Below are 27,617 nucleotides of genomic sequence, written 5' to 3' on the forward strand. Positions count from 1 at the left end.
GAACCACCATGCTGCCGGATGGCCAATAAATGCTGGTCCAGTTGGCAATGCCTACATCCCACTAACAAACAAAGAAGTACTCGCTACATTTTGAAGAATTCTGTTCAGAGCGTGATTTACTTCAACAGAATGGTGTCGTCTTGTTTTTGAGATTATACTCTTAACACATCATTGTCTATATTTGCATAAAGTTACCACTGGTCTTGTATTCAAGAATTTTTATTTTTATTGAGAGCTGGATGAAGGCAATACTGGAAAGTTTTATTTTGGAAAAGTCCATATCATGATTATCCTGAACATTTGTCTGAGTAAAGTCTCTCTCAGGCTCCATATTTTTTAATGTAAACTCTCAGGGCACTTGGCATGCTGTTCATAAGGAATGTTGTTCCATACTGATGCAGAATGCTCTGGGCATAGCGAGGAAAGTTTAGGATGTTGCTACCACTCTTTCTAAAATTTATAATTTGAATCATTCAAAGGACCAGACGTCATGAAGTGTGATTCTCTCACTCATGCCCTTTTACGCTTTTTGATTTTTAATTTTTTTTGCCTGCAAAATTGCTGAGAAAGTTGAAAATTGCCTGGTGAGAATAACATGCAGTATTTGACCTTGGTAAACAGAGAAGCAAACAATGTATATTCTTAACTAGTGAGGTCAAAAAAAATAAGGAATACAGCGCTGAGAGGAGGACAAAGTATCAAATCAAGTAGAGAAAGAAAATTGAAGAGAGGAGTGTAAAAGAGAATTGACAGATAGACAGCAAACAATAAAAATTTAAAATGTGGTAATTTTAATATGTCCAAAAATTCAATCTGAAGGGAGGAAACTCTCAGCATTTTGAATTGTTCAATTTCTGGGTGAGGACCATTGAATGATACTCGTTATCAATGCTAACATTGGCAGAGTACTTGCATTGTTAATTAAAATGGTGCGTCTAGTGGACAATTGATATCCAACGTCGTGAAAAGTATGATGCTAAAGGTCAAATGTTACTTTTGCAAATTTAATAACAAATCAGCAGGTAGCTTGGGTATTTCACAGTTTCAGGGTTATTTCTTCCTCACTGCATTTGTCAGCTAATTTGTGTAGTAACAGCAAGAGTCATTAGGAGTTATCTTTTCAGTGAATTGTAGACCAATACATTGTCTCCAAGATTCCTTTTTGCGAAATGAGATAGTGCTTGAATGCTCTATGTTCAGAATCCTTTTGTTTAGAGACATTCAAAGTGGATTTTTCAGAACCAATGGCGTAACAAATAGCCACAATGTTCTACTATAGGAGGCGAAATGTTTGAACCTTGATATCCTGAATACTATAATCTAAGGGTACTTCCTTATCTTTTAATCTTGTATTCAAAAACCTCCATGAAGTCCCAAGATTCTGTGTAGACAGAAGCTGCTCCCTCACCAGTGGGAACGTCACTTCTTTATTTGAAACTCCATTCTGCTAATTTGGGTAGTTTTCATTTTGTTCCTTGTCTGAGTAAGAATCAGCAGGAAATTGTTTCTGTATTCTGAAACACAACTGAAATTTTGGGCATCTGAAATAATGGAAAGTGCTGAAAACACTCAGCAGATCATACAGCATCTGTAGAGGTGGGAAAAAAAAGTTAACATTTTCAAGTTGATAACTTTCATAAACTGTCCAATATGTTGTAGCTACAGTCCAGGTTAATGTGCTCTTTTGTTCTCCGAGCAGTCTATTTTTCAATAGGACTAATCTCAATGACTGACCTGTATTTTAAAATGGCTTCCTTAAAACTCTCACCTTTAGTTTTCTGTTCTGCTTTGGCATAAGACAATAAGTACATGACGGTAACTTGGGAGGACTATATTGTAATTATGTGGTTCTCATTCTTTCAAGTTCATTCATTTTTCTTTTTTAAATTGGCAGGTTAAACTGACTTGTATGAAATTTGTTTCCTTGCGTCTATCAGAAAAATGTGTTTTTGGGCTCTTTTAAAAAAGGCAGTAGTTATGCGCTTTACACTGAGAAGGCAGAGGCAGTTTCTATGTGGCTGTCTCCATTCTGTTTTGAAATCCGGAAAGAATTCCACAGATGCCATCCTTTGAAAGAATTCCTCATCATCTTTGTTCTAAATGGGTAACCTCTTATTCTGAGATTATGTCCTAGACTCTACCACGAGGGGAAACAACCTTTCCTCATCTACACTGTCAAGATCAACCACTATGATCATAATCTGGTATATTACAATAAGCTTGTCTGTCATTCTTCTAAACTCTAACTTGTACTTAACCTACACTCACCAGACAGTCCCCAGTGCCAGGATATCTTAAATAAGGAGCCCAAAACTGTCCACAGTATTCTAGCTGTGGTCTGATCAGTGCCTTGCATAGTTTTAGCAAGACTTCCCTTTTTTTTCCTGACTTTTGAAGAAGAAATCCATTTGGTGTAAAAGCCCAATTGCTTCCTCTGGTAGCTACTCCAGGCAATCTGTGCAGCAGTTATCTCCTGCTTATCTGACTTGCATCATCTTTGCTTCTACTCTGACATTCGTCATCCAATTACACCTAGGCTCATCCCTGTTTCTGCTGCCCTGTACTTTTCCCTCTTCAGCAAACCCATTGTCGGTTGTGATCAAATGGTTGAAATACTGACCTTGTTTTCTAGATGCCACTTAAGAGTCTTTTTTTGCTCTTGTAACCGCAAGAATCTACAAATTTGTCTTGTGCTTATGTCTTAGCATCCACATTTCTAAGGCCTGTTTTGTTTCATCCATCTTTACTTGCTGTCCAGGTTTCTGAGGCACGTTAGAGAGTGGATAGAATGTAGCATCTTGAGTTATTTCCCCTGTTGTAGCTTGAATTTTCCTGTTCACACACCTTTCACCTTTACAAGCTTATTTCTGGCTATTGTTATACTCCTCCTGATTTCAGCATTCCAGCTATAACTTGTCCTACTTAGACTTAGCTAATTTTTCCAGCATGACACCCATCTACTTCATATTCAGTTTTTAGTTTCTTCCAATGTATTTCTTCAAATTAACATTTTTTCTTGTCTTTTTAGTGTTCAGACTTCAACCTTACATGAAGGAATATGGCGATTTAATGTGGGAAAATGGCACTGAGGGGATTATCTAGAATGGCAGTGTCAGCTCAAAAAGGATGGCCGAATGGCCTACTCCTGTACTGAAATTCATGCTCTAAACTTCTAGATTTTATTTGATTGACAATAGTTGTAGGGTGTATTCTATTTTTGTTTCTCTACATCTTTATATCACAATATATCAGGAATGAAATAAATATACAGTATGGGATGAATTTGTTGCAAGCTTCTAGAGTTGAATACACTGAGGATGTGATCAACACGAGGCTCTAGGTGGAGCTAATTTGAGTTATGGTGTCAGGAAGGTAAAGCATTAATGTTGGTCCTGAAATCTGTTGGGGGTTTCTCTCATGAGCTATTTCATGCAATTTATAGGTGAAACATGTACTTATGCATGTTTTCTGTCTGTATCTCTATTAGGTTATGACTTTTCAGAAGTTTTACGATGGTTTGCTGAGAGGGTTGATCGTATCATCCTGTTGTTTGATGCTCACAAGTTGGATATATCTGATGAGTTTTCTGAGGCTATCAAGGCACTGAAAGGCCAAGATGATAAAATCAGAGTTGTCTTGAACAAGGCAGACCAAGTTGATACACAACAACTCATGAGAGTGTATGGAGCATTGATGTGGTCCCTTGGCAAAGTGATTGACACCCCAGAGGTTGTACGTGTCTACATCGGCTCCTTCTGGTCTAAACCTCTGCAGATTACAGAGAATCGGAAACTTTTTGAGTTGGAAACGGAAGACCTGTTCAGGGACATTAAAAGTTTACCTCGGAATGCTGCACTACGCAAACTCAATGACCTCATCAAACGGGCCAGGCTTGCAAAGGTATGCATTTAAATGATCTTTCGAACTAGTTCCTTGCAAAATGGTAATGGATCATGGTATATTGTCAGCTGCTTACAATAAAACAAATTACTTCAGAGGAGTGGAACCTGAAATAATGTCAGCATTCTGGTAACACTCCAAGTTAGGCAATATCCACGAAGAGCATTTCTGAGAGAAATGGGCTCAGTGTTTTTATCATCAGCTATCTAGTTGGTTAGCTTTATTTGTATTTGGGACTGCATATATTTGTAGAAATCTGTAATTGGTTTGAATTTTTATAAATTAATTCACTGGGTATGGGCATTGCTGGACAGTCCAACATTTATTGTCCATCTGTAATTGCCCTGGAGAAGATTGTGGTGATATGTCGCCTTGGAGCTACAGCAATTTATGATGTAGGGGCACCCACAGTACTGGCCAGACTTGATGACATTAAAAATGATCAAGATCAGAAGGCTTGCTTGGTATATGGATTTGATCCAGCTATGTATCTCCCATCTGAGCAAATGAATGTCAAAGTTTGAACTGATACTAAAACCTGGTTATCATGGCAGCCACTGCATTGATGCTTTTTTATTGCAAATTTTGCAATGGCTTTGCTGTCTGTTGAGCAGAAACTGAAGCATCACAGGGTTGAATGTCACAACAGTACATCATTAGGTTTAACATTAATATGAAAAGGGCTTCGTCACGGCACTTAACAGTGCAGCAAGCAGACTATAGATCAACTTGATTAATAAATCCATCTGTTAGCTGGGTGAGATGAGCTTACTAGATTAATATAATCATTTCTAAATATAGTTGTTGCTGCAACTCCATTTGTTGAAAAGCAAATTGCTGTTTAACAACAAGAAACTCTTTTTTACCAACTATGATATATATATTTAGTATCATACTTTTGGATTAACTATATTGGACTGTTGTACAATAAAACCGGACAGACGTAATGCAGCCCTTGTTCTGACTAAAGATGAAAGGTGTATGATATTTATATAACTTGTATCCTGAGGATGTGCTGTAGAGTCATGCTTGAAACTTTGGAACTTCTAAAGCTGCAAGGTCATGTACAAACAGTAATTTAATATCACATTTCCAGCGACCCATAGATTGAGGTTTTTTAAATGTATATTTTCTTTCTGGTTTGATAAAATTATGAGCACTGGCCATTTAAACATTGGGTTAGGAATGTACTTTGTGTTCCTGGGTGCAGTTGGCCTGATGAGCAATGGTGTTGCATTTGTTTTGATAGTAGAAAATGTTGAACTCATTTATCTGTGCTTTGTAACACATGAAATTTCTTCCCCTTTTTAATCCTTTCAATTGTATTTATAAAATGTTAATAATTCAGGCTATGAAATATTTCACTTCTGTGAAGGATTTCTTGGGATAACTTGACAATTTGTCTTGAGTTTAATTTCATAAATTAGAGCAGAAATTCTGGAGAAACTCAACAGGTCTGGCAGTATCTGTGGAGAAAGAGTTTCCAGCATTATCTGTTTTTGGTTCAAGTATCCCAACATCTTGCTTTTCTTTGCTACGGTCTTTATGTTGCTTTTCGATGACACTGAGTTTAGGTTGATGAATCTAGATTGTGTTAGGTTCTGAGGTCCGTGCTACAGCTACAGTTTGCAACTGTGTTCTACAGCAGACTTTGTATCTTCTGAATGAATCACAGCATGTTGCTGGCCTCATTTTATCCACTATTCCATCAAACAGGCCCAATGTACTCCTCCCTGTCTGAAGTTTAACTGTTGGTGTCTGTACCTAGTAAGTGTGTCTCTACTGTTTGTATTTTTCTGATCTAACTCTTAAACCATAATCTTAGTGTCCTGTACTTTGTTCCGTACGTTCCTTTTTGTTTCATTATGTCTGTTACTTATTTTGGGCATTTTCTGCTCTCAACAACTGGATGTTGTAATGACACGTGCTGAGGAAATGTCTGCACTTTCTTTTGTGTATTCCCTTTTAAGACCAAAGTAAACTGGGGAGTATTCATGAGCCAACATATAAAAATTGTGGCTGCAATCTGACCTAGGCCCATTTACCATCATTTGGCCCATGTGCCTCTAATTCTTCCTATTCATGTATCCAGCCAGTGCCTTTTTAAATGTATATATAAATGTTTAAATATATTATACCTGCTGCCTCCAATTCCTCTGGCATCCCTTTTACTTACATGCATCACCCTCTGTATGATAAAATTACCCCTCCAGGTCTTTTTAAAATCTTGCCCCTCTCACCTTAAACCTATGCCCTCCATGCACCCCCTTAAATGTCACTCCCTCAACACTGACTTCCAGTGTACACCATTGTACAGGATGCACCGCAGCAATTCAACAAGTTTCCTTTCATAGTAGCTTTCAAACCCATGACCTCTACCATTTAAAAGGGCAAGAGTTGCAGGTGTCTGGGAGCACCAGCACCTCCCAGGTTCTCCTACCAGCCCCACACAATCCTGACTTGGAAATACATTGCTGATTGTGAGTCAGAATTCTGGAATTCTCTTAGTGCTTCTCTGAACTGTAGAAGTTCAAAAAGACAGTTCACCCCCACTTTCTCCAGGACAATTAGTGGTGAGCACTGAATGCTGGCCCAGCCACTGACCCCCACATATTGTGAATGAATAAATTTAAATAAAATGTTCACATATGTCTCAGTATATCTATCACTGACGACTTTTGATACTTTTTTAATGTGAAAGAAATTAAAACATTATTTCAGTGCCATCCACAATAAAATCACAGAAAATCCACGATATGGGAGAAGGCCATTTGGCTCAACATGCTATCCTAGGAATTACTCAGACTAAACATGACTTCAGGCCTGGCAGCATCTGTGAATAAAAAAAATCAGTTAATGTTTCGGGTCCAGTGACCCTTCCTCAGAAGGACCTGAAACATTAACTCTGATTTCTGTTAACAGATGCTGCCAGAGCTGAGCTTTTCAATCAATTTCTGTTTTTTGTTTCTGATTTACAACATCCACAGTTCTGTAAGTTTTTTTTAAAACAAGATTTCAAGTAGACCTCTATATAGTTTTTAAATGTTTTCCCTCTACATTAAGGTTCTGTCATGACTCCCAACCATCCCTCATTCTGTTCAATCTGGTGTTTAATAAACTCCCTTGTACTGTGATTTTGCTTCAAGCTGATTTCTTTCCCCAGCTGTTTGCAATAGTTTGCAACTCATCTATTTCTTGACCTTTTTTGCAGCATTTTCTCACCAATGTCTTTCCCCCTTTCTTAGCTTTATGTGTTTCCATTTCGTTCTGCCTTGTACACATCGATGATGTCTCTGTGCCTTTAATGCCTCATGAGCTGCAATGGCTGAAAGCAGCTAAGCACATTTGGATAGGGAGGTAGGGCTGCACATTAGAAGTTAAATACTTTTAGACAGGTTCAAGGTAGACACTTTTTAGTCAGAATTTAAGTGCACTGTAACACCTTCCAGCCTACTGGCTCACTGTCTACTGATATTTTCTAACTAACCTGTTCTGACATATTAGTACACATCTAACAGACACAGCAGTGAATCTGCACAATTACGGCCTTTGGTGTTTGAGTTAATGTATCTCTGGACATGGGTGAGCATCTAGGAAAAATTAACAAATAGCAAAACTCACAGCTGATCTTGGAGGAACCTGTGTGGAAGAGCTCACAGCAGAGGAATAGAAAGTGTACAGTTTTAAGTGTAACCTTGCTGTAAGTCTACAGTAGTGAGTAGAGTGGGTTCTTTCTTGATTATATGTTTTGTTGATATCTGTCCCTTGATTAAATTTTAAAAATATAATCCATAAGTACTTTTTTTTTAGCAAAAAAAGTGCTATTTTTGGGTTTCTTGATGGAGCAAAGATGGCCTTTAGTAGAGTGAAATGCTCTTCCTGTTGGATGTGGGAGTTTAGGTGGAGTTTCCATGTTATTAGTATGTCTGCAAAAAGTGTCTTTGGATTGTGAATCCTATCAGATTGCTTGGATCAGTTGGAGCGGCAGTTAAAGGCAATAAGAGCTAGGGGGTGTGATGGACAGCAGTTATAGGAAGGGAGAAAAGTAGCAGATACAGTCAGGTATATGGGTTAACTCCAGGAAAGGGAGGAGGGGTAGGCAGGTAGTATAGGAGCCTTGTGTGGCTATTCCCATTTCAAACAAGCAGCACGAACAGTCAGGTTTCTGGCATCAAGACTGGCTCTGATGTAATGGGGGGTACGTCGGGTTCCAAGCGATTGATTTTGTAAGGGGATTCTGAGGCATAGACAGACGTTTCTGAAGCCAGCAGCAAAGAATCAGAATGGTTTTGTCTCCTGGTGCCAGGATCAAGGATGTCTGAGGTGCAGAATGTTCTCAAAGGGAAGAGGGACCAGCAGCAGGTCCCTCTTCAAAGTTAGTACACTTTGGGACTAACGGCACGGGAAGGGAAAAGGATGAGATGCTGCAGGGAGAATATAGAAAATTGGGCAGGAATTTAAAAAGGACATCCTCAAGGATAGTAATATCTGGATTACCCCCAGTGCTATGAGCTAGTGAGGGTAGGAATAGAAGGATAGAGCAGATGAATGCATGGCTGAGGAGCTGGTGCAGGGAGAAAGGGTTCATATGTTTGGATCATTGGAATCTCCTCTGGGGTAGAAGTGACCTGAAGTGAGGAAAGAGGTCAATCTGAAATTGGTACAGTGGGAAAAGGAGTGAGTGAGTGAGTCAGTCAGGGCAGGCAGGAACAAAGCAGAGAACAAGGTGGGACTGATAAATTAAACTGCATTTACTTCAATGCAAGAGGCTTAACAAGGAAGGCAGAGAACTTAGGTCTTGGTTAGGAATATAGGACTGGGATATCATAGCAATTGCAGAAATGTGGCTCAGGGATGGACAGGACTGGCAGCTTAATATTCCAGGATACCAAATGCTATAGGAAGGATAGAAAGGGGGGCAAGAGATGAGGGGGAGTGATATTTTTGATGAGGAATAGCATTTCTGCTGTACTTAGGGAGAATATTCCTAGGAATACATCTAAAAAAATTATTTAGATGGAACTGAATGATCACCTTATTGGTGAGTGGCAGGGGGAGTTTAATTTAGATAAATGTGAAGTGCTGCATTTTGGAAAAGCAAATCAGAGCAGGGTGTATACACTTAATGGTAAGGTGCTAGGGAGTGCAGCTGAACAAGGAGACCTTGGAGTGCAGGTTCATAGATCCTTGAAAGTAGAGTTGCAGGTGGATAGGAAAGAGAAGAACGCATTTGGTATGCTTTCTTTTATTGGTCAGAGCATTGACTACAGGAGTTGGGAGGTCATGTTCTGGCTGAACAGGACATTGGTTAGGGCACTTTTGGAATATTACGTGAAATTCTGGTCTCCTTCCTATCAGAAGGATATTGTGAAACATGAAAGGGTTCAGAAAAGATTTACAAGGATGTTGACCGGGATGGAGGGATTGAGGTATAGGGAGAGGCTGAATAGAGTCGTAGAGATGTACAGCATGGAAACAGACCCTTCGGTCCAACCCGTCCATGCCGACCAGATATCCCAACCCAATCTAGTCCCACCTGCCAGCACCTGGCCCATATCCCTCCAAACCCTTCCTATGCATATACCCATCCAAATGCCTCTTGAATGTTGCAATTGTACCAGCCTTCACCACATCCTCTGGCAGTTATACTGAAGGGTCTTTTTCAATGTTGTACTTTGTGTGAGGTCTGGAGCAGGTGGGACTTGTACCTGTCTCTCGTGATGCACTACCACTGTGCCACAAAAGCAGCAGATGATAGTTTACATTCTAATATTTTCGGTAAAAACGAAAACCAAATTGTATCAAATTTAGAAGAGCCTGTAGTTAAAAGGAAAATGGGCAGGAGTGGGGTGGTTAAAATTAAAACTTCATTTGTGAAGGAAGTAATGTCTGCCAGTTGATCTCCTACCCAGCCCCGATCCCCAAAATTTCTAATATCTTGTTATTTTGTAGTACCTATTCACTCTGTTATCTTTTTAACTGCTCATTATTTAGCATGCTCTTAATAGAATCTGATACCAAGAATGGGGAGTGACTTCTTGGGGCAAAGGAAGCAGATGAGACTGTGTACAAAACATTAAGCAGCCTGGAGAACTGCAGGAAATAAGGGCGACAGTAGGATCAGTTCAGAGGATGCGAGTGAACAGGAAGAGCGGGGCCAGAATGAAGGAAGATGTGCTTAAATACAGATGGATGGCTATTGGGCCATGGGAACACCAGTGCAAAGTTTGAGCAACACCCAGTCGTAAAACTTGTGGGAATTCTTGCAGTCATGAAAGTTAGCTGTATAGTCCTGGGAGCTGAGATATGGGGCCAGGTGTCAAGCAGCATTAGTGGTAGAAAATTCCTGCTGTGAATGTTTGCATAAAGGAAGCCCCTTGATGCCGGGGGAAGAATGCCTCATTTTCTGCCTTGGGACCCTCCAATCACACAACACCAATATCAACTTCACCAGCTTCCTCCTCTCTCCTCCCCCACCTCGTTCCCAGATCCACCCTTTCAACTCTGTACCACGCTATCTGCTCCACCCTCTGGTCCGACCTATCACCCTCAACCCCCACTTGCATCTTCCTATCACCTTCCAAGCTACCTTCTTGCCGATCATCCACAAACTCCATTAACAGACACATAGACCTGGACCCCATATACAAACCACTACAGCTGAAACTGACACTCGGAAACGGCAAGAAGATCCATCAACAGACACATCAACCTGGACCCCACATACAAACTACTACAGCTGAAACTGACACCCGGAAGCGGCAAGAACAAACCACTATAAACACCGAAAGAAACATCAAAGCAGCACTTCACAGGAGGCTCCAATAGCACTGATGATGTTCCCTAGCCAGGGAACGAAACGTTTGCAGCAAAAACTTCCAGCTCGGCGAACAGAACCACAACAACGGACACCCGAGCTACAAATCTTCAACCAGACTTTAAACCTGGGTTCAATTTCAGCCTTTGGAAACTGTCTGTGTGGAGTTTGCACATTCTCCCTGTGTCTCTGTGAATTTTCTCCAGGTGCTTCTGGTTTTCAAAGGTATGCAGATTAGTTGGACTGGCCATGCTAAATTACCCCATAGTGTCCTGGGATGTTCGGGTAGGTGGGATTGCTATGGGAAATGCAGGGTTATGGGGATAGGGTAGGGGGTTAGATCAGGGTAGGATGCTGTTTGGAGAGTTGAAGTGGGCTCGATGGGCTGAATAGCCTGTTTCACACTGCAGGCATTCTATGATTCTAGCTGTGGCCCCAGTACAGCAACAACATTGTAATCTACACAGCCATGTGGGAGGTTGCCCAGGTGTAGCCCGTTCACAAATCTATCTACAGTCTCGACAGTCTGTTTTCAATCATCAAAGCAATGCAAGTGAATCAGTAACATTGCTGTCAAGTGCTACTTAGTCGTCAATAAGCTCCTCATAGAGGCCACTCATCTTAACCACAGGGCATCACATCCAGAGTTATTCAGGGGAGTGTCCTAGACCTGATCATCTTCAGCTGCTTCATCGATGTGACCTTCTCTTCAGAATGAGGTCAGGAGAGGGGATACTCACTGATGATTGCACCATGTTCAGCATTATGCACAACTCCTCTGATATTGAACATAGAAGAACATAGAAAAAATACAGCGCAGTACAGGCCCTTCGGCCCTCGATGTTGTGCTGACCGAAGCCTACCTAACCTACACTAGCCCAATAACCTCCATATGCTTATCCAATGCCCGCTTAAATGACCATAAAGAGGGAGAGTCCACCACTGCTACTGGCAGGGCATTCCATGAACTCTCAACCCGCTGAGTAAAGAATCTACCCCTAACATCTGTCCTATACCTACCACCCCTTAATTTAAAGCTGTGTCCCCTAGTAACAGCTGACTCCATTAGCGGGAAAAGGTTCTCACTGTCAAAAGTGAAGCGTCCCATATCCAGTTGTAGCAAGAAACTGGAACAATGTCCAGGTTTGGATTGGCCAATGACAAGTACCATCCCTGCTACACAGGTGCCAGGCATGATCATCTCCAAAAAGAGAGAAATGGCACTGCTTGACATTCATTGGCATTAAGCTAGCTGAATAACCCCTTATTATCATGCTGTGATGGGGGTTGCTATTGGCCAAAAATTAAACTGGGCTATTTACATAAAAACTGTGGCTCCAAACATGTAATTGTGCAAAGTTAGGGCTCTTGCAGTGCAATGACAGTATTTCAACTTTCCAGTCCCACATACCTGAGAAATGTTTCATAATGTCTCTGAACAGGTTGATTTTAAAACAAAACTAAGGTTTTGTAAAATTGGGTGGCAAGTCAAAAGTCTGAACAGAATATTTTTTAAAAAGCCAAGAATGACTAAAGGATTACTAAAGACGGGGAAGTTTTCAGTACAAAAGAAAGTTAATTAGCAATATTAAAAAATGATGGCAGAAGTTTCAATATTTAATTTTGAAAAGTAAATAATTACAAGCATTACTCCTATAGAGTGAGCATCAAGGTAATTAATAATGGAAAATAATGGCTTGTTAAACGAATTTAACCTGTATTTTGCATCTTTCTAAATGGACGTTAGCAAAACTTGCATCTCACTTGAGTGCGTGTAAGCAACATCCCAGAAATAGCTGTCAATCAGGAAATAAGCAAGAGGAACTTAAACCAATTAGTCACCATGGGAGTGGTACTGAGCAAATTATTGGAGCTGAGGATTGATACATCCCCAAACGATGGTGGATATCAACTAAGGGTCTTAAATAAAGTGACAAATGATGTATTGATTTTAATTTTCCAAATTTCCTACTTTTTAAAAAAAAGGTCCATTCGATTGGAGAATAGTGAGTTTATTCAAAATGGGTGAGAGACAGAAAGCAGGAAATATGTTAAGTTATTCAAGATGTCATAGGGCAGTTAGAAAAAAATCAAGGTAATCAGGTCAAGTCAATGTGGTTTTTGTGAAAGGGAAATCTTAGTTAACCAATTTAAATTCTTTTAGAAGTAACACACGGTGTGGGTAAAGGGCAAATCAATTGGTATACTGAGGTTTACCGAAGATGTCATAAGGTGCTGCATTAAAGGTTATTGTGAAAAATAAAAACTTATGGGATAACATATTGGCATTGATAGAAGTTTGGCTGCTACTAGGAAACAGTAGACATAAGTGGGTTATTGGTAGATAAAATATTAACCACAGAGATCAAGGCTGGGGGCTTCATGTTTTACAATTTACAAAAACAAATTTGCATGAAAGGTTGGGAGGTTTTGTACCTAAATTTATTGATGACACACATAGAAATGAAATTAAGTTGTGAAGAGACATGAAGCTACAAAACGTTTATAAATAAGTTGAGCGGGCAAAGTTGTAGCAGATGGAGTTTAGTATGAAAAATGTGAAGTTGTCCATTTTGACAGGGAGAATAAAAAGTGAAGCATGGTCTAAAAAGAGAGATATTGCAGCACTTCGTAATATAGAAGGATCTGGGTATCCATGTGCAAGAATTGCAAAAGGGTGGTACACGGTGACCCCTGTACCCGCAAGTCCGGTTACTGCGGTTTACTGTGGCCCAAACATATTATAGGGAACATTCCAGAACCGGGGACCAGGAGGCTGCTGGGAACGTACGTTTCCCATTTAAATGAATGGGTTCGCACCTATCCACAGTTTCGGGATTCCACGGTAGGTCTTGGAACGTATCCTCTGCAGGTACGGGGGGACTATTGTACTATAGGCAACTCTTGCAAACAGTTAGGAAAATTAATAGAATTCCTTTACTGCAAAGCGAATTCCTAGAAAAGTAGCAAAGTTATTCTTCACTTATACACCTGGAGTATTGTCCACAGTATTGGTCTCTGAGGAGTCATAGAGAGGTACAGCACAGAAACAGACCGTTCGGTGAAGCTCAATCAGATATCCCAACCTAATCCAGTCTCACCTGCCAGCACCCGGCCCGTATCCCTCCAAACCCTTCCTATTCACATATCCATCCAGATGCCTTTTTAAATAGTGCAATTGTGCTAGCCTCCACCACTTCCTCTGGCAGATCATTCCATACACATACTATCCGCTGCTTGAAAAGGTTTCCCCTTAGGTTTTTTTTATATCTTCCCCTCTCACCCTAAACCTATGCCCTCTAGTTCTGGACTCACCCAGCCCATTGAAGAGACTTGTCTATTTGTCTTATCCATGCTCCTCATGATTTTATAAACCTCTATAAGCCTCCGATGCTCCAGGGAAAACAGCCCCAGCTAATTCAACCTCTCCCTATAGCTGAAATCCTCCAACCCTGACAACATCCTTGTAAATCGTTTCTGAATTCTCTCAAGCTTCAGAACATCCTTCCTATAGGAAGGAGGCCAGAATTTCGTGCAATATTCCAACAGTGACCTAACCAATGTCCGTAAAGCCACAACCTGACCTCCCAACCTCTGTACTCAATACTCTGACCAATAAAGGAAAGCATACCAAACACCACCTTCACAATCCTATCTACCTGTGACTCCACTTATAAGGAGCTATGAACCTGCACTCCAAGGTCTCTTTGTTCAGCAGCACTCCCCAGGACCTTACCATTAAGTGTATAGGTCCTGCTAAGATTTGCTTTCCCAAAACGCAGCACCTCGCATTTATCTAAATTAAACTCCATCCACCACTCCTCAGTCAATTGGCCCATCTGATCAATATCCTGTTGTAATCTGAGGTATCATCCTTCGCTGTCTGCTACACCTCCAATTTTGGTGTCATCAGCAAACTTAGTAACTATACCTCTTATGCTCATATCCAAATCATTTATATGAATGATGAAAAGTAGTGGACTCAGCACCGATCCTTATGGACTCCACTGGTCACAGGCCTCCAGTCTGAAAAACAATCCTCCACCACCACCAGTCTTCTACCTTTTGAGCCAGTTCTCTATCCAAATGGCTAGTTCTCCCTGTATTCCATGAGATCTAACCTTGCTAACCAGTCTCCCGTGGGGAATTTTGTCGAACTCCTTACTGAAGTCCATATAGATCACATCCACTGCTCTACCCTCATCAATTCTCTTTACAACTTCAAAAAACTCAATCAAGTTTGTGAGACATGATTTCCCACACACAAAGCCATGTTGACTATCCCTAATCAGTCCTTACCTTTCCAAATACACGTACATCATGGCCATCAAGATTCCCTCCAACAACTTGCCACCACTAACGTCCGACTCACTGGTCTATAGTTGCCTGGCTTGTCCTTATCATACTTCTTAAACAGTGGCACCACATTAGCCAATCTCTGGCCTTCCGCACCTCACCTGTGACTATCAATGAGACAAATATCTTGGCAAGAAGCCCAGTAATCACTTCCCTAGCTTCTCAGTTCAAGGATGCATCCGATCAGGTCTTGGGAATTTATCTATTTTTGTGTTTCAAGACATCCAGCACTTCCTCCTCTGTAATATGGACATTTTTATGATATTATCATCTACTTCCCCACATTCTTATCTTCCATGTCCTTTTCCACAGTATGCACTGATGCAGAATACTCATTTAGTATCTCCTATATTTAAGGATGGATGTAAAAATATTGGAGGTAGTATAGAGAAAGTTTACAAGATTAATACCTGGGATTGACAGTTTGTGTTATGAAGGAAGTTTGGACTGGCTAGACCTGTATCAGCTCCATTTAGCAGAATAACATAACCTGATTAAAACAAAATTCTGAAGGGTCTTGATAGGGTAGATGTGGAGAGGATGTTTCTCTTGTGGGACAATCCAGAACTAGGAGGTCACTATTGTTGAAAAATGAGTAGTCACCCATTTAGGACAGAGGAGATGACGTTTGTGAGGTTTGGAATGGTCTTCTTAGGAAGGCAGCATCAGAAGAACCTTGAAATATTTTCAAAGTAGCGATAGGTACTTGATGAGCAAGGGAGGTGAAAGGTTATCAAGGATAGATAAGCAATGATCTTATTGAATGACAGAGTAGGCTTGAGGAACCTTGTCCTGCTCTGGATTCATGTGTTTAAGGTTTGTAAGCAGGAAGTGTGTATGGATGTAAGATTTTTAGTATACAATGTTATGGGTACAGGTGAAAAAATACGTTGGATGTTGAATGTACTGTCTAACCACTCCCAATGTTGTTTCTAGGTTCATGCCTATATCATCAGTTACTTAAAGAAGGAGATGCCAGCTGTTTTTGGGAAAGAACTGAAGAAGAAGGAGATGATAAGTAGACTTCAAGAGATATATTTCACACTCCAGCAGGAACACAATATCTCTGCTGGTGATTTTCCCAATGTAAAAAAGATGCAGGTATGATGGTAGCAATGTGCATTCAATTGTTTTCATTTGACAGAGCGCAAGATGTAATTTTTTAATGCGAAGAGATATTGGATATGTGAGTGAGAGAGGGAAGGAATCGATACTGTTATTTCTAGAATTAATTTACAGTAATCCCATCTCACTATTCTTTTAAAGAATAAGTAATGAAAATTATCCTTAGTATTCTTTGCCACACCACTTCAGACATTTTGAGAGATGAATGTTACAAGGGTAGCAAAATGAAAGAATACAGAATAGGCTGCACCAAAGAGTGTTTGTTCATTTAGGTATCATCCTTAGGTGTAAGTGTATAGACGTTACAATATGAAATGGGTCATTTAGCTCAACCTAACATTGTTGGTTCTTGTCCTCCACATAATCAAGTAATTCTAATCCTATTTATCCAGCTTGTTCCTGGATACTTTTTAAATTCTCTTTTCCTTCCACACTATTCAATCTGATTGTAACTGTTGACACAGTTTCTGCCTTAACCATGAAAACTGGGAGTGCAAACATGTTACTCCTGTTCACTGTTCTATGTATCTTGAATTTCATCTTGAATCTCTGAGCCTTTCATCTGGACTCTTCAACTACTTGCCCAGTTTTCCCATACTTCCAAACACATCTACCACAGTCTCTCGTTTAATCTCTTCATAAAAATAAGTTCTTAAATGCTTTGCATCATAACCTTCTGCATTTTATGTTCTGTATCCAAAGATTAAAATCTAGAATTCTTCAATTTTTAAGAACACCTTACTTTTATTCTTTCATTGAATGTGAGAGATCCTGGTAAGACCAGTCAGTGTTGTCCACTATTTATTGTTCTTATGGTGGTAGTGCAGTGCCTCTTTGAACCACTGAACTTCCTGTGGTGTAGGTACCCCCGCAGGGAGTACCAGAATTTTGATCCAGGGCAATGAAAGGGACTGTGATATATTTCCAAGTCAGAACAGATGTTTGGAGTGGCTTGGAGTAGAACTTGCTGGCCATGTTGTTCCCATGTGTCTTGTTCTTCTAGATGGTAATGGTCCTACCTTTATAGAACATAGAACGTTACAGAGCAGTACAGGCCCTTCGGCCCTCAATGTTGAGCTAACCTGTCATACCGATCTGAAGCCCATCTAACCTACACTATTCCATGTCTGTCCATATGCTCGTCCAATGACGACTTAAATGTACTTTAAAGTTGGCGAATCTACTACCATTGCAGGCAAAGCATTCCATACCCTTACTACTCTGAGTAAAGAAACTAAGTCTGACATCTGTCCTCTATCTATCACTCAATTTAAAGCTATGCCCCCTTGTGCTCGCCGTCACCATACTTGGAAAAAGGCTCTCCCTGTCCACCCTATCTAACCCTCTGATTATCTTATGTCTCTATTAAGTCACCTCTCAACCTTCTTCTCTCTAACGAAAACCCATCAAACCCATTATAATTATGGGACTGGTTCAATTTAGTTTCTAGTCAGTGCTAACTCCAGAGTGTTGATAGTGGAGGATTCAACAATGATAATGCAATTGAACATCAAGGGACAGTGGTCAGATTTTCTCTTGTAGTTTTCTGGTACTTGTGTTGCATGAATGAAACTTGCCATTTAGCAGCCCAAGCCTGCGTGTTATCAAGGTCTGCAGATGGACAGCGACTACTTCAGTATATGAGGAGTCACGAATGATGCTGAACAGGCAGTCATCAGAAAACATAGTTCAGGAAGGTCATTGATGAAGGAGCTGAAGAATTTGAGGTACTGTCGTCTTCCCCAGTACAACAAGACAGAACATAAAATATAAGCTTAAGGAACCAATAAATCTGAAAATAAAGCTAATTTCTGCAATAGTGATGTGAAGCAGTCATTGACTGATTTTGATTTGATTGTCACATGTACCTAAGTGCAGGGAAAAGTTTTGTTTTGCTTGCAATACAGGCAGATCCTAACACAAAGAGCATAGGGTGATTGAACAGAGCGAGAAATACAAAGTTGCGTTTGCAGAGGAGGTATGCAAAAAGCAGAAATGAGGTTTAAAAGAACAGAACGGTTGTAAGAAATGAGAATAAGATCTGCTGTAGAAAGATCATCACCCAGTGTCAGCACCATTTTGTCATCTCTCAAGGTGACAAGAGTCTTGTATTGTAAAAACTCATCTAATTCACTAGGTTCCTTCAGGAATTCTTACCCAACCAACCCCACTTGTAACTCCAAACCAACAGCAAAGTCTCTCAACTCTTATTTTAAATGGTTCAAGATGTCACTGTAAACCCACTGCAAATCAAAATGGTACAAAATGTCAAAAAGGAATAAAACCAAATGACCACTCAGCATTAACCCAGGAACTGGAGATGACAGGGCCTTGCAAATTTCTCCTCAATAACATCTCTGGGCTTATGCTAAGGTTGAGAGAACTGTCTTAGAGTAATTGAGCAATAGCTTGATGCACCTCCAAATTATAATTTATAGCCACTGCCCTAGACAACTCATCACTGTCCCTGGATATGTCCTGTCCTACTAGCAGGACAGTGGGACACAACCAGAGATGTTGGCATAGTTCTACAACAATCAACGTGCTTGGCAATGGAAATCCTCAACATTGACTCAAGATCCCATAACTTATATGGCAAACATGAGCAAGAACGCATCCTTCGGGTTACTAGCTACTGCCCTCCTTCATTCATACTCCTTTATGGTGAGCATCACATGGAAAAAGCACTGAGTGGTGAGGAGAAGAATCTATTCTGGATAGACGGCTACTTCCAGTATTCATTACCAAGAATGCCTCAGTTGCACTACTACTCACCATGCTGGTCCAGTTTTGAAGGCAATGTTTGCCAGGTTGAGCCTATGGCTGGTAGTAAGAGAAGCAACAAGATGGAAAACCCACTTATCCTCACCCTCATCAGTTTATCCCTGTCTTGGATATAGCTGTCCATGCCTGTATTAGTAGGAGCGACCACTGCACAGTCCTTGTGTAGAGGATCTCCCAACTTGAAACTAATGATACTGTCCATAATGTACAGAACTGCCTCTGTGAGATAAGAGATAGATTAATGTCAAAGTTAATGGCTGAAAGTTGGGCAGTGGTAAGTTGTTGTGAGCCATTAGTAAAAACAGAACTATATTCAATGGCAATATAATCCTATTTTCCAGAATAACGGTCATTCTGTCATTACTAGCTGGTAAGAAAATCCCGACATCAGTAAGGACCGTAGGGAGATGTGGCAAAAACAGCACCATACAACCATGCATACCTAAATATGCAAATAAAAGCAAACACTACAAATTCAGGGAATTTGAACTAAAAGCAAAGTACTGCAGAAACTCAGGTCTGGCAGAACTGAAAAGGACTGAAAAATAGTTTTGATGTCGTTGATCAAGAGGAAGAAAGAGAGTGGAACAGATGGTGACAGTGCCCATAGCAAAATACAGGAAAAGCTAATAGTCATAAAGAAGAGACAGATGTAAATTAGGTGTAAATATTGGGTGTGAAATGCAAAAAATGGGTCTGCTTTGTGAGAGAGAGGAAGAATAGGGACAGCAAGTCATACTGTGTTGTTTTTGAACTCCAATATTGAGTCTTGAAGCAAAGTACTGCAGAAACTTAGCAGGTCTGGCAGAACTTAAAATGCTTAAGCTGAAAATGAGGTGGTGTTTTTTCTGTTTTGACAAAGGGTCAGTTAGACTCGAAACATTTTCTTACAGATGCTGCCAGACCTGCTAAGATTTTCCAGCATTTTCTCTTTTGGTTTCAGATTCCAGCATCCGCAGTAATCTGCTTTTATTCCTTCAGCTTGCTTTGCAGTCTGTACAATGAGATTACAGTGAATACCCAGTGAACTAGATTGAAAGAAGTTTAAGTAAAACAGGACTCCACCTGGATGGTGTATTTGTGGCCTTAGGCAGTGAGGAGGGAGAAAGTGAATGGGCAAGTGATACACTTCCTGAGATTTCATGGAAAGGTTCCACATTAGGTGAGGATGTATTAGGAGTGATGGAGTAGTGGACCGGATGACATGGAGGGAATGACGCCTGTAGAATGCCAACTGCAAATGTAACTGCAAATGCAAATTCACCCCATAAAGGGAGGTGAGTGAGTGAGTGAGTACAAGAGAGTGAGAGAAGAAAATCTTTTACTTATACATTCTGTGTCCGATGTATCTATTTTTGCGCTCTCGCGCTCTAACTGCCTGAGGAAGGAGCTGGGGCTCAAAGCTTGTGGTTTCAAATAGACCTGTTGGAATACAACCGGTGCGGTGTGATTTTTGACTTTATCTTTCCTGATCGATGACTACTATGTTTAGAAACAAACTCTAAATGGTGTATCTGGCACAGTGCTGATGTTCCTACCTCTGGGCAGCAGTTTCCAGCTTTGAATCCCAGACATGGGTAGGTTATAACATGTTTCACCAGGCCAATTAAAATATATCCTCTTTTTCTTCACTCAATCTGAGCTATACCCTCTTCTGGCAATTATAGGCACTACTGTTATGTAAATATTAACAACATTGTGTTACTCCTATAAGACCTGTTTGATCAAACATTAGCTCAGAATTAGGTGAGCTAGCCTCCAACAATTATGTAACAAAATCTCGGTCACACTTTAAACTGCTGAATTATAGATGTGGTGCAAGCAGAATAAGATAGAGTGGAGGAAGTCACTAATGGAGAAAATACAACTTTCTCACCTGCTGATGTGTCCCATCTCTATTTTACAATGTGAACATTTTGATTATTGATAAAGATTACATTCTTTCAACACAAGTTGCAAATCTTTCTGCCAAACTAGACTGATCTCATCTTCTAATGAGATGCCATGCATTGCTTGTTGTAAATGGAATAGTCTGCACTGGAATCACAAGTACCAAACTATATGGAATTAAAGTAGCACTGATGGTGCTTTGTGTATCCATTTAGTTTGGTAATGTATTCAAATTTTCCCCATCCCTTCATCTATCAGGAAAGATAAAGTCAAAAATCACACCGCACCGGTTGTAGTCCAACAGGTCTATTTGAAACCACAAGCTTTGAGCCCCAGCTCCTTCCTCAGGCAGTAAGAGAGAGAAAGTAAATACATCGGACTCAGAATGTATAAGTAAAAGATTTCCTTCTCTCACTCTCTCATACTCACTCACTCACTCACTCACTCACCTCCCTTTATGGGGTGAATGTGCATTTGCAGTTACATTCTATTTTGTTCCAAAAGTAGACAGTCGGTCAATGTGACATTTTATAAATTCCTACTTTAGAAATAAAGCTAGTTTGACTCCAGGCTGAGACACTTGACAATTGGCTTCACACCTAAAATGAATTTTCTGACTTGAGGTGTCACCCTTATTCTGATAAAACCTGAAGTTATCTCAGGACAACGATTTAAAAGAAGTTCTGGAATTTACATATTAATCAAAGAAACCTGCACCTCCATTCTAACTAGTTAAAGACTTAATAGCCATCCAGGTTTATTCAATATATTTGCATAAGTTGAGTGACCCTTTGATTTTTTTACTTATAAATTCAGTGTCTGATGTATTATCTCTCACTAACTGCCTGAGGAAGGAGCTGGGGCTCCGAAAGCTGGCAGTTTCAAATAAACCTGTTGGAAATGTAAATATCACCCAGTGTTGTGCAATTTTTGACTTTGTCCACCTAGTCCAATGCCAGCACCTCCAAATCATGGGCAAGATAAAGGCTTCAAGCCTAACTGGGAGACTTTTCAATGGATTTCCAATCTATTACCTTAACCACTTGGCCAGCCAGGGTTCACGTAGGATAAACTGATATAAACAAATAAGCTGACTATTGAAATCAGGGAGGTATTAATGATGGGTGAGTTATTAGTCATTTGCCTAATTAGATTACTTACTAACAGTGTGGAAACAGGCCCTTTGGCCCAACAAGTCCATACCGACCCGCCGAAGTGCACCCACCCAGACCCAGACCCATTCCCCTATGTTTACCCCTGCACCTAACACTATGGGCAATTTAGCATAGCCAATTCACCTGACCTGCATATTTTTGGATTGTGGAAGGAAAACATTTTTGGATTGTTTGCACAAGGAGAATGTGCAAACCCCACACAGTCAGTTGCCTGAGGTGGGAATTGAACCCAGGTCTCTGGCGCTGTGAGGCAGCAGTGCTAACCACTGTGCCACTGTTTTAGTCTTGTACCAATATCTGCTCAAACTGCAAGTATCTCTAGCATAGATGGTATATTGCACTTGTTTTTGTAGTTTCTCTTTGAGCTGGGTCAGTGTGTGTCTGTTTTGTCGAGTATATGTATATGGGTTTATTTATTTGTGTGATGTTTATGGGAGTAGTTATATTGAGTGAGGTTGAGAGTGCATAATAGGCAATCTGTAGGTATCTCATCTTGTTGACACTTCTGCTATTGAGATTGCCTTCAGGTTAACCACGTTGAGAAGGAAAGTAGTTCTGTCTTGATTGAGATAACAACATTCACCTGTTGAGCTCACTCTGTTTTGGAAAACAAGCTTGGTGAACAGGTTTAGCATAATTCTCAATACCATCTAGAATCTGGACCCTCCAAAGCACTCAAGGCTCCTGGTACATTAATCCCTTTGGAAGGTGCCAGAAATAGTATTTGTCTGTAATTATACCTCCCAAAACTTTCTGGGACTGAGTAATAGAGTTGAGTTGATTGGTCTGATAATGATATGTGTTTATATATCATTTATACTTGTGCATTCACAAAACAATCTTCCGACATTTTAGGGCTTCCTTCAGCAATGGTCATGAATTTTGAGAATTTCATCAAAAAATGTAACAAGGAGGCAGTTGTGCCTTTTGATCCAGCGGTAATGTGCGTCAGCAATTGCATTTCTGAAGTTTTGGTTAGAATGCAGCAGAAAGAAAATACTTCCTCTAGGCTGGAGGGTCTTCAGCCAACATCACCTATAATCCGGGGGATCGTAACAAGAACTACTGTCAAAAATTGTGATCATCTGTGCCTTTCCTGTCAAAATGTTGACACTGTTCAAAGATTTCTAAAATGTTGAAATGTCCATCAACCTCACCACACAATAGTTGGAGCAAAATTTGTATTGAACTGTAAGTTTTGCAGTTAACAAGAATTAACATTTACAACGGGTGAAACAATATCTTTTTTAGTTAGTCATAGAGATGTACAGCACGGATACAGACCCTTTGGTCCAACTCATCCATGCTGACCAGTTATCCTAAACTAATCTCGTTCCATTTCCCAGCACTTGGCCCATATCCCTCTAACCCTTCCTATTTATGTACTCATCCAGATGCCTTTTAAATGTTGTAGTTGTACTAGCCTCTACCAATTCCTCTGAGAGCTCACTCCATACATGCACCACCCTCCGCATGAAAAAGTTGCCCCTTAGGTCCTTTTTATATCTTTCCCCTCTCACCCTAAACCTATGTCTTCTAGCTCTGGACTCCCCACCTCGGGGGAAAAAAACTTTGTCTGTTTACCCTATCCATGCCCCACATGATTTTATAAATCTCAATAAGGTCACCCTTCAGTTTCTGACATTCCAGGGGAAACAGCCCAAGCCTATTCAGCCCCTCCCTATAGCTGAAACCACACACCCTCCTCCCCCCACCCAACCCTGGCAACATGCTTGTAAATCTTTTCTGAATCCTTTCAAGTTTCACAACATCCTTCTGATAGGAAGGAGACCAGTATTGCACACACTATTGCAAAAGTGGCCTAATCAGTGTCCTGTACAGCCACAGCATGACCTCCTAACTCCGATACTCAATGTCCTGACCAATAAAGGAAAGCATACCAAACACCTCTTTTACTATCCTGTCTACTTGCGACTCCACTTTCAAGGAGCTATGAACCTGCACTCCAAGGTCTCTTTGTTCAGCAACACTTCCGAGGACCTTACCATTAAGTGTATATGTCCTGCTGTGATTTGCCTTTCCAAAATACAGCATCTCACATTTATCTAAATTAAACTAGTTGATAATCTTAACATGCTGGAAATATCGACGTTTTCATTTTATGGCTTAGAGTTGTTTCCATGCTCAGTGTTTTGAATGTTTCGAGCAGCTGAACCTATCCAGGTTCTTCCGTTTTAGATTGCGTCATGTCATTAGTTGATGTCATTGGGCAGATACTGAGAAATGTTGATTCCTAATTGCGCAGAAATTCATGTTCCCAAAACCAAGGTTTAGATCAAAAGCTTTATATTTTGCAGTGCTTAATTTATCATGCACTCTTAAATTTGGAAAGGAAATTGAGAAAACAAAGAATCAACATGTTATGTTTGGAAGATGCTGACAGGGCAGTGCAGTTGTTTGAAAATAGTTCCTGATCCAGTCCCCAGTGTAAACACAGTACAGTCAAGAATGGTCGAATACAATGGTAGTGGTTCTGCACTCTCTTTAAAGGTCAAATATTGACGCATTTTGCTTGGATGTGAGAGTTCCTTTGCACTTCCTCTTGTTTCTGGAGTTAAATGTTGATTGTGTTGATTGCATTCACTATGTAATATCAGACATAAGATAGTAGTTAGCCATTCATGCCCTTCAAGCCTGTTGTACCATTCAGTAAGATAAAGGCTGATCTTCCTCAGCTACATCCTACATTTCCTCTAGGCTATGCACTTATGTAACTACTCCAAGATTCCTGCAATCTCTTTCTAGTGTATACTCTGTGAATGATCATTCACAACTTTTTAGGACTTGGTTTTCAAAATATTCACAATCTCTCCTCCTCTCAGTCCAAAATGACTGACCCTTTATTCAGAGATGCAGAGCTGCCCTAAATCCCTAGTTGTAAAATTTCCATTCTGGTGAAACATCCTGCTAGCTGCTTATCCTGAAACTGTTGTACCTCAATAAAATAGCTGTCATTCTTCTGAAAAACCGAGGTAATGTAGATCTAGTCCACTCAGTCTCTCTCCATAAAACAATCCCATCATCCTAGGGATTAACCTCTAATGTACCTTTGTCACATACTCTCAAAGGTGAATCATTGTCATAGTCATAGAGATCTACAGTACAGAGAAAGGCCTTTCGATCCATCGCATCTGCGTTAGTAAAAGCAACACCCAACTGTTCTAATCCTACTTTCCAGCATCTGACTCATAGCCTTGTATGCCTTAGCATCTCAAGTGGATACCTAAATATTACTTCAATGTTATGAGTGTTTCAGCCTCCACTATCTATACAGTTAGTGAATTCCAGATGCAGTAAGACATAGGAGCAGAAATTAGGTCGTTCGGCCCATTGAGTCTGCTGTGCCATTTAATTACTTTTGCACTTTCTCCCCATAACCTTTGATCCCCTTGGCAATCAAGAACTTATGTATGTCTATTTTAAATATACTAAATGATCTGTGGCAATGAATTCCACACATTCCCTACTCTCTGGCTAAAGAAGTTTCTCCTCCTCCCCATTCTAAAGGATCTTCCCTTTTACTCTAAGGCTGTGCCCTCACGTCCTTGTCTCTCCTGCCAATGGATACACCTTCCCAGCATACACTTTGTCCAGGCAATTCAGTATTCTGTAAATTTCAATCCAAACCCCCTCATCCTTCTAAACTCCATCGGGTATTGTCCCAGAGTCATCTCACGTTCCTCATATGTTAAGTCTTCCATTCCTGGGATCGTTCTCGTGAACCTCCTCTGAATCTACTCCAGGGGCAGTACATCTTTCCTGAGGTCTGTGGCCCAATACTCTATGTTGTCTGACCAGAGCCTTTTAAATCTTCAGAAGTGCATTCCTGCTTTTATATTCTTATCCTCTCAAGATGAATAGCACATTGTATTTGCCTTCCTATCTACTGAATCAACCTGCAAGTTTACTTCAAGAGAAACCTGGACTAGGGCTCCCAAGTCCCTTTGCACTTCAGATTTCTGAATTTTCTCTCCGTTTAGAAAATAGTCCATGCATCAATTCTTCCGATCAAAGTGCATGACCTCACACTTTCCCATATCGTATTTCATCTATTACCTTTTTACCCACTCTCCTAACCTGTCTAAATCTTTCTGTAGCTTCTCTGCCTCCTCAATACTACCTGCCATCCATCTATCTTTGTACCATTTGCAAACTTAGCAAGAATATTCTCAGTTCCTTCATCCAGATTATTAATGTATAAAGTGAAAGGTTGTGGTCCCAACACTGAGTCTTGTGGTACACCACTAGTCACTGGCTTCCAACCTAAGAAGCAGCCTTTTATCCCCACACTTTGCTTTCTGCCAAACAGCCAATCATCTATCCCTGCCACTACCTTGCCTCTAACACCATGGCCATTATCTTACTCAGCAGCCTCTTATGCGGCACTTTATCAAAGGCATTCTGGAAGTCTAGGTAGATAATACCCAGTACCTTTTCCTGGTCTAACCTGCTCATTACCTCCTCAAAGAATTCTTAACAGATTTGTCAGGCGTGACCTCCCCTTGGCGAAACCATGCTGACTTTGCCCTATTTTACTATGCACTTCCAAATATTCAAAAATGAACTCCAAAATCTTACCAATGACTGGGGATCAGGCGAATCGGCCTATAGTTTCCTGTCTTTTGCCGTACACTCTTCTTAAACATTAGCAATTTTCTAGTCCTCTGAGATCCTCCCTGACTCCAGTAATACCTGAAAGATCACTATTAAGTCCCTCTGATCCCTGGTGCTTCCCAAAGTCCTATTTTTCGTCATGTATATGCTTGTCTCGTTTATCCAGACTGAATTCCATTTGCTACTGATCAGCCCATTTGACCAGCATTTCTGTATCATCCTATAATCTAAGGCTGTATTCCTCACTAATTACCACCCCTCATTAATTTGTTGGAAAAAAGAACTGTGATCACCCTTGGCATGGAAGCAGTACATTAAGAAGAAAATGCTCACTTTTCAAGATCTATGGAATCAATAATTATTTTTAAGAAATTTGAAAGCTAGTTTAAAGAATTTGTATCAGTTGTAAAGGAATAGATTGTAGTTTTATTCAATAATAAGGAATGCTGGTCTACTTGGCCTGGAAGTAGTACTAACTGTAAGTAGGTTAAGGACAGAAGCTATTTGGTCCTCAGACACACAGGAGAGCTGGAAGCAAAGGACCTGGAAAGTGATTAGTGCACTGACAGATACAAAGAAGAAACAGAGCAGAAATAGGAGCACAGAATTCTTGAGATGAGGAAGCAACTCACTCTTTGAAGCAGGTCAGTTTTTCTGTATGGCAAAAAGGGTGATGAGATCTTGAAAGCATTATGCAATCTAGTTAAAATGGCCTTGGAGGGCTCTTGTGGTGTAGTGGTTGTGCCCTGCCTCTGAGCATGTTGATGAGAAAATATCTAAAATCGTCTCAAACCTAGAAAGCTATGTGATTAGCTTGGCAACACTGAATTGGTGGAGTGTTTTCACAGAAATGGCTGATCCACAAAGTGTGGTTATTTTGGTTGAGAACGAACTTGTGAAAGCAAACTATTGGCTCTGTCTCATTATGACAGGAC

The 27,617-nt window shown here is 40.4% G+C and overlaps 1 protein-coding gene across 1 annotated transcript in view; it reads left to right on the plus strand.

Annotated features, from left to right (window-relative positions):
• LOC132818075 (EH domain-containing protein 1-like) overlaps window positions 1-27,617 on the plus strand; it is a 66,702-nt gene that overhangs the window by 26,493 nt on the left and 12,592 nt on the right. Inside the window, exons 4-5 of the mRNA XM_060828728.1 lie at window positions 3,488-3,900; window positions 16,010-16,174. Of these exons, the coding sequence (XP_060684711.1) occupies window positions 3,488-3,900; window positions 16,010-16,174 (578 nt within the window). The remainder of the gene's footprint in view (window positions 1-3,487; window positions 3,901-16,009; window positions 16,175-27,617) is intronic.

The sequence above is a fragment of the Hemiscyllium ocellatum genome, chromosome 8 (genome assembly GCF_020745735.1).
Source record: "Hemiscyllium ocellatum isolate sHemOce1 chromosome 8, sHemOce1.pat.X.cur, whole genome shotgun sequence".
Classification (NCBI taxonomy): domain Eukaryota; kingdom Metazoa; phylum Chordata; class Chondrichthyes; order Orectolobiformes; family Hemiscylliidae; genus Hemiscyllium; species Hemiscyllium ocellatum.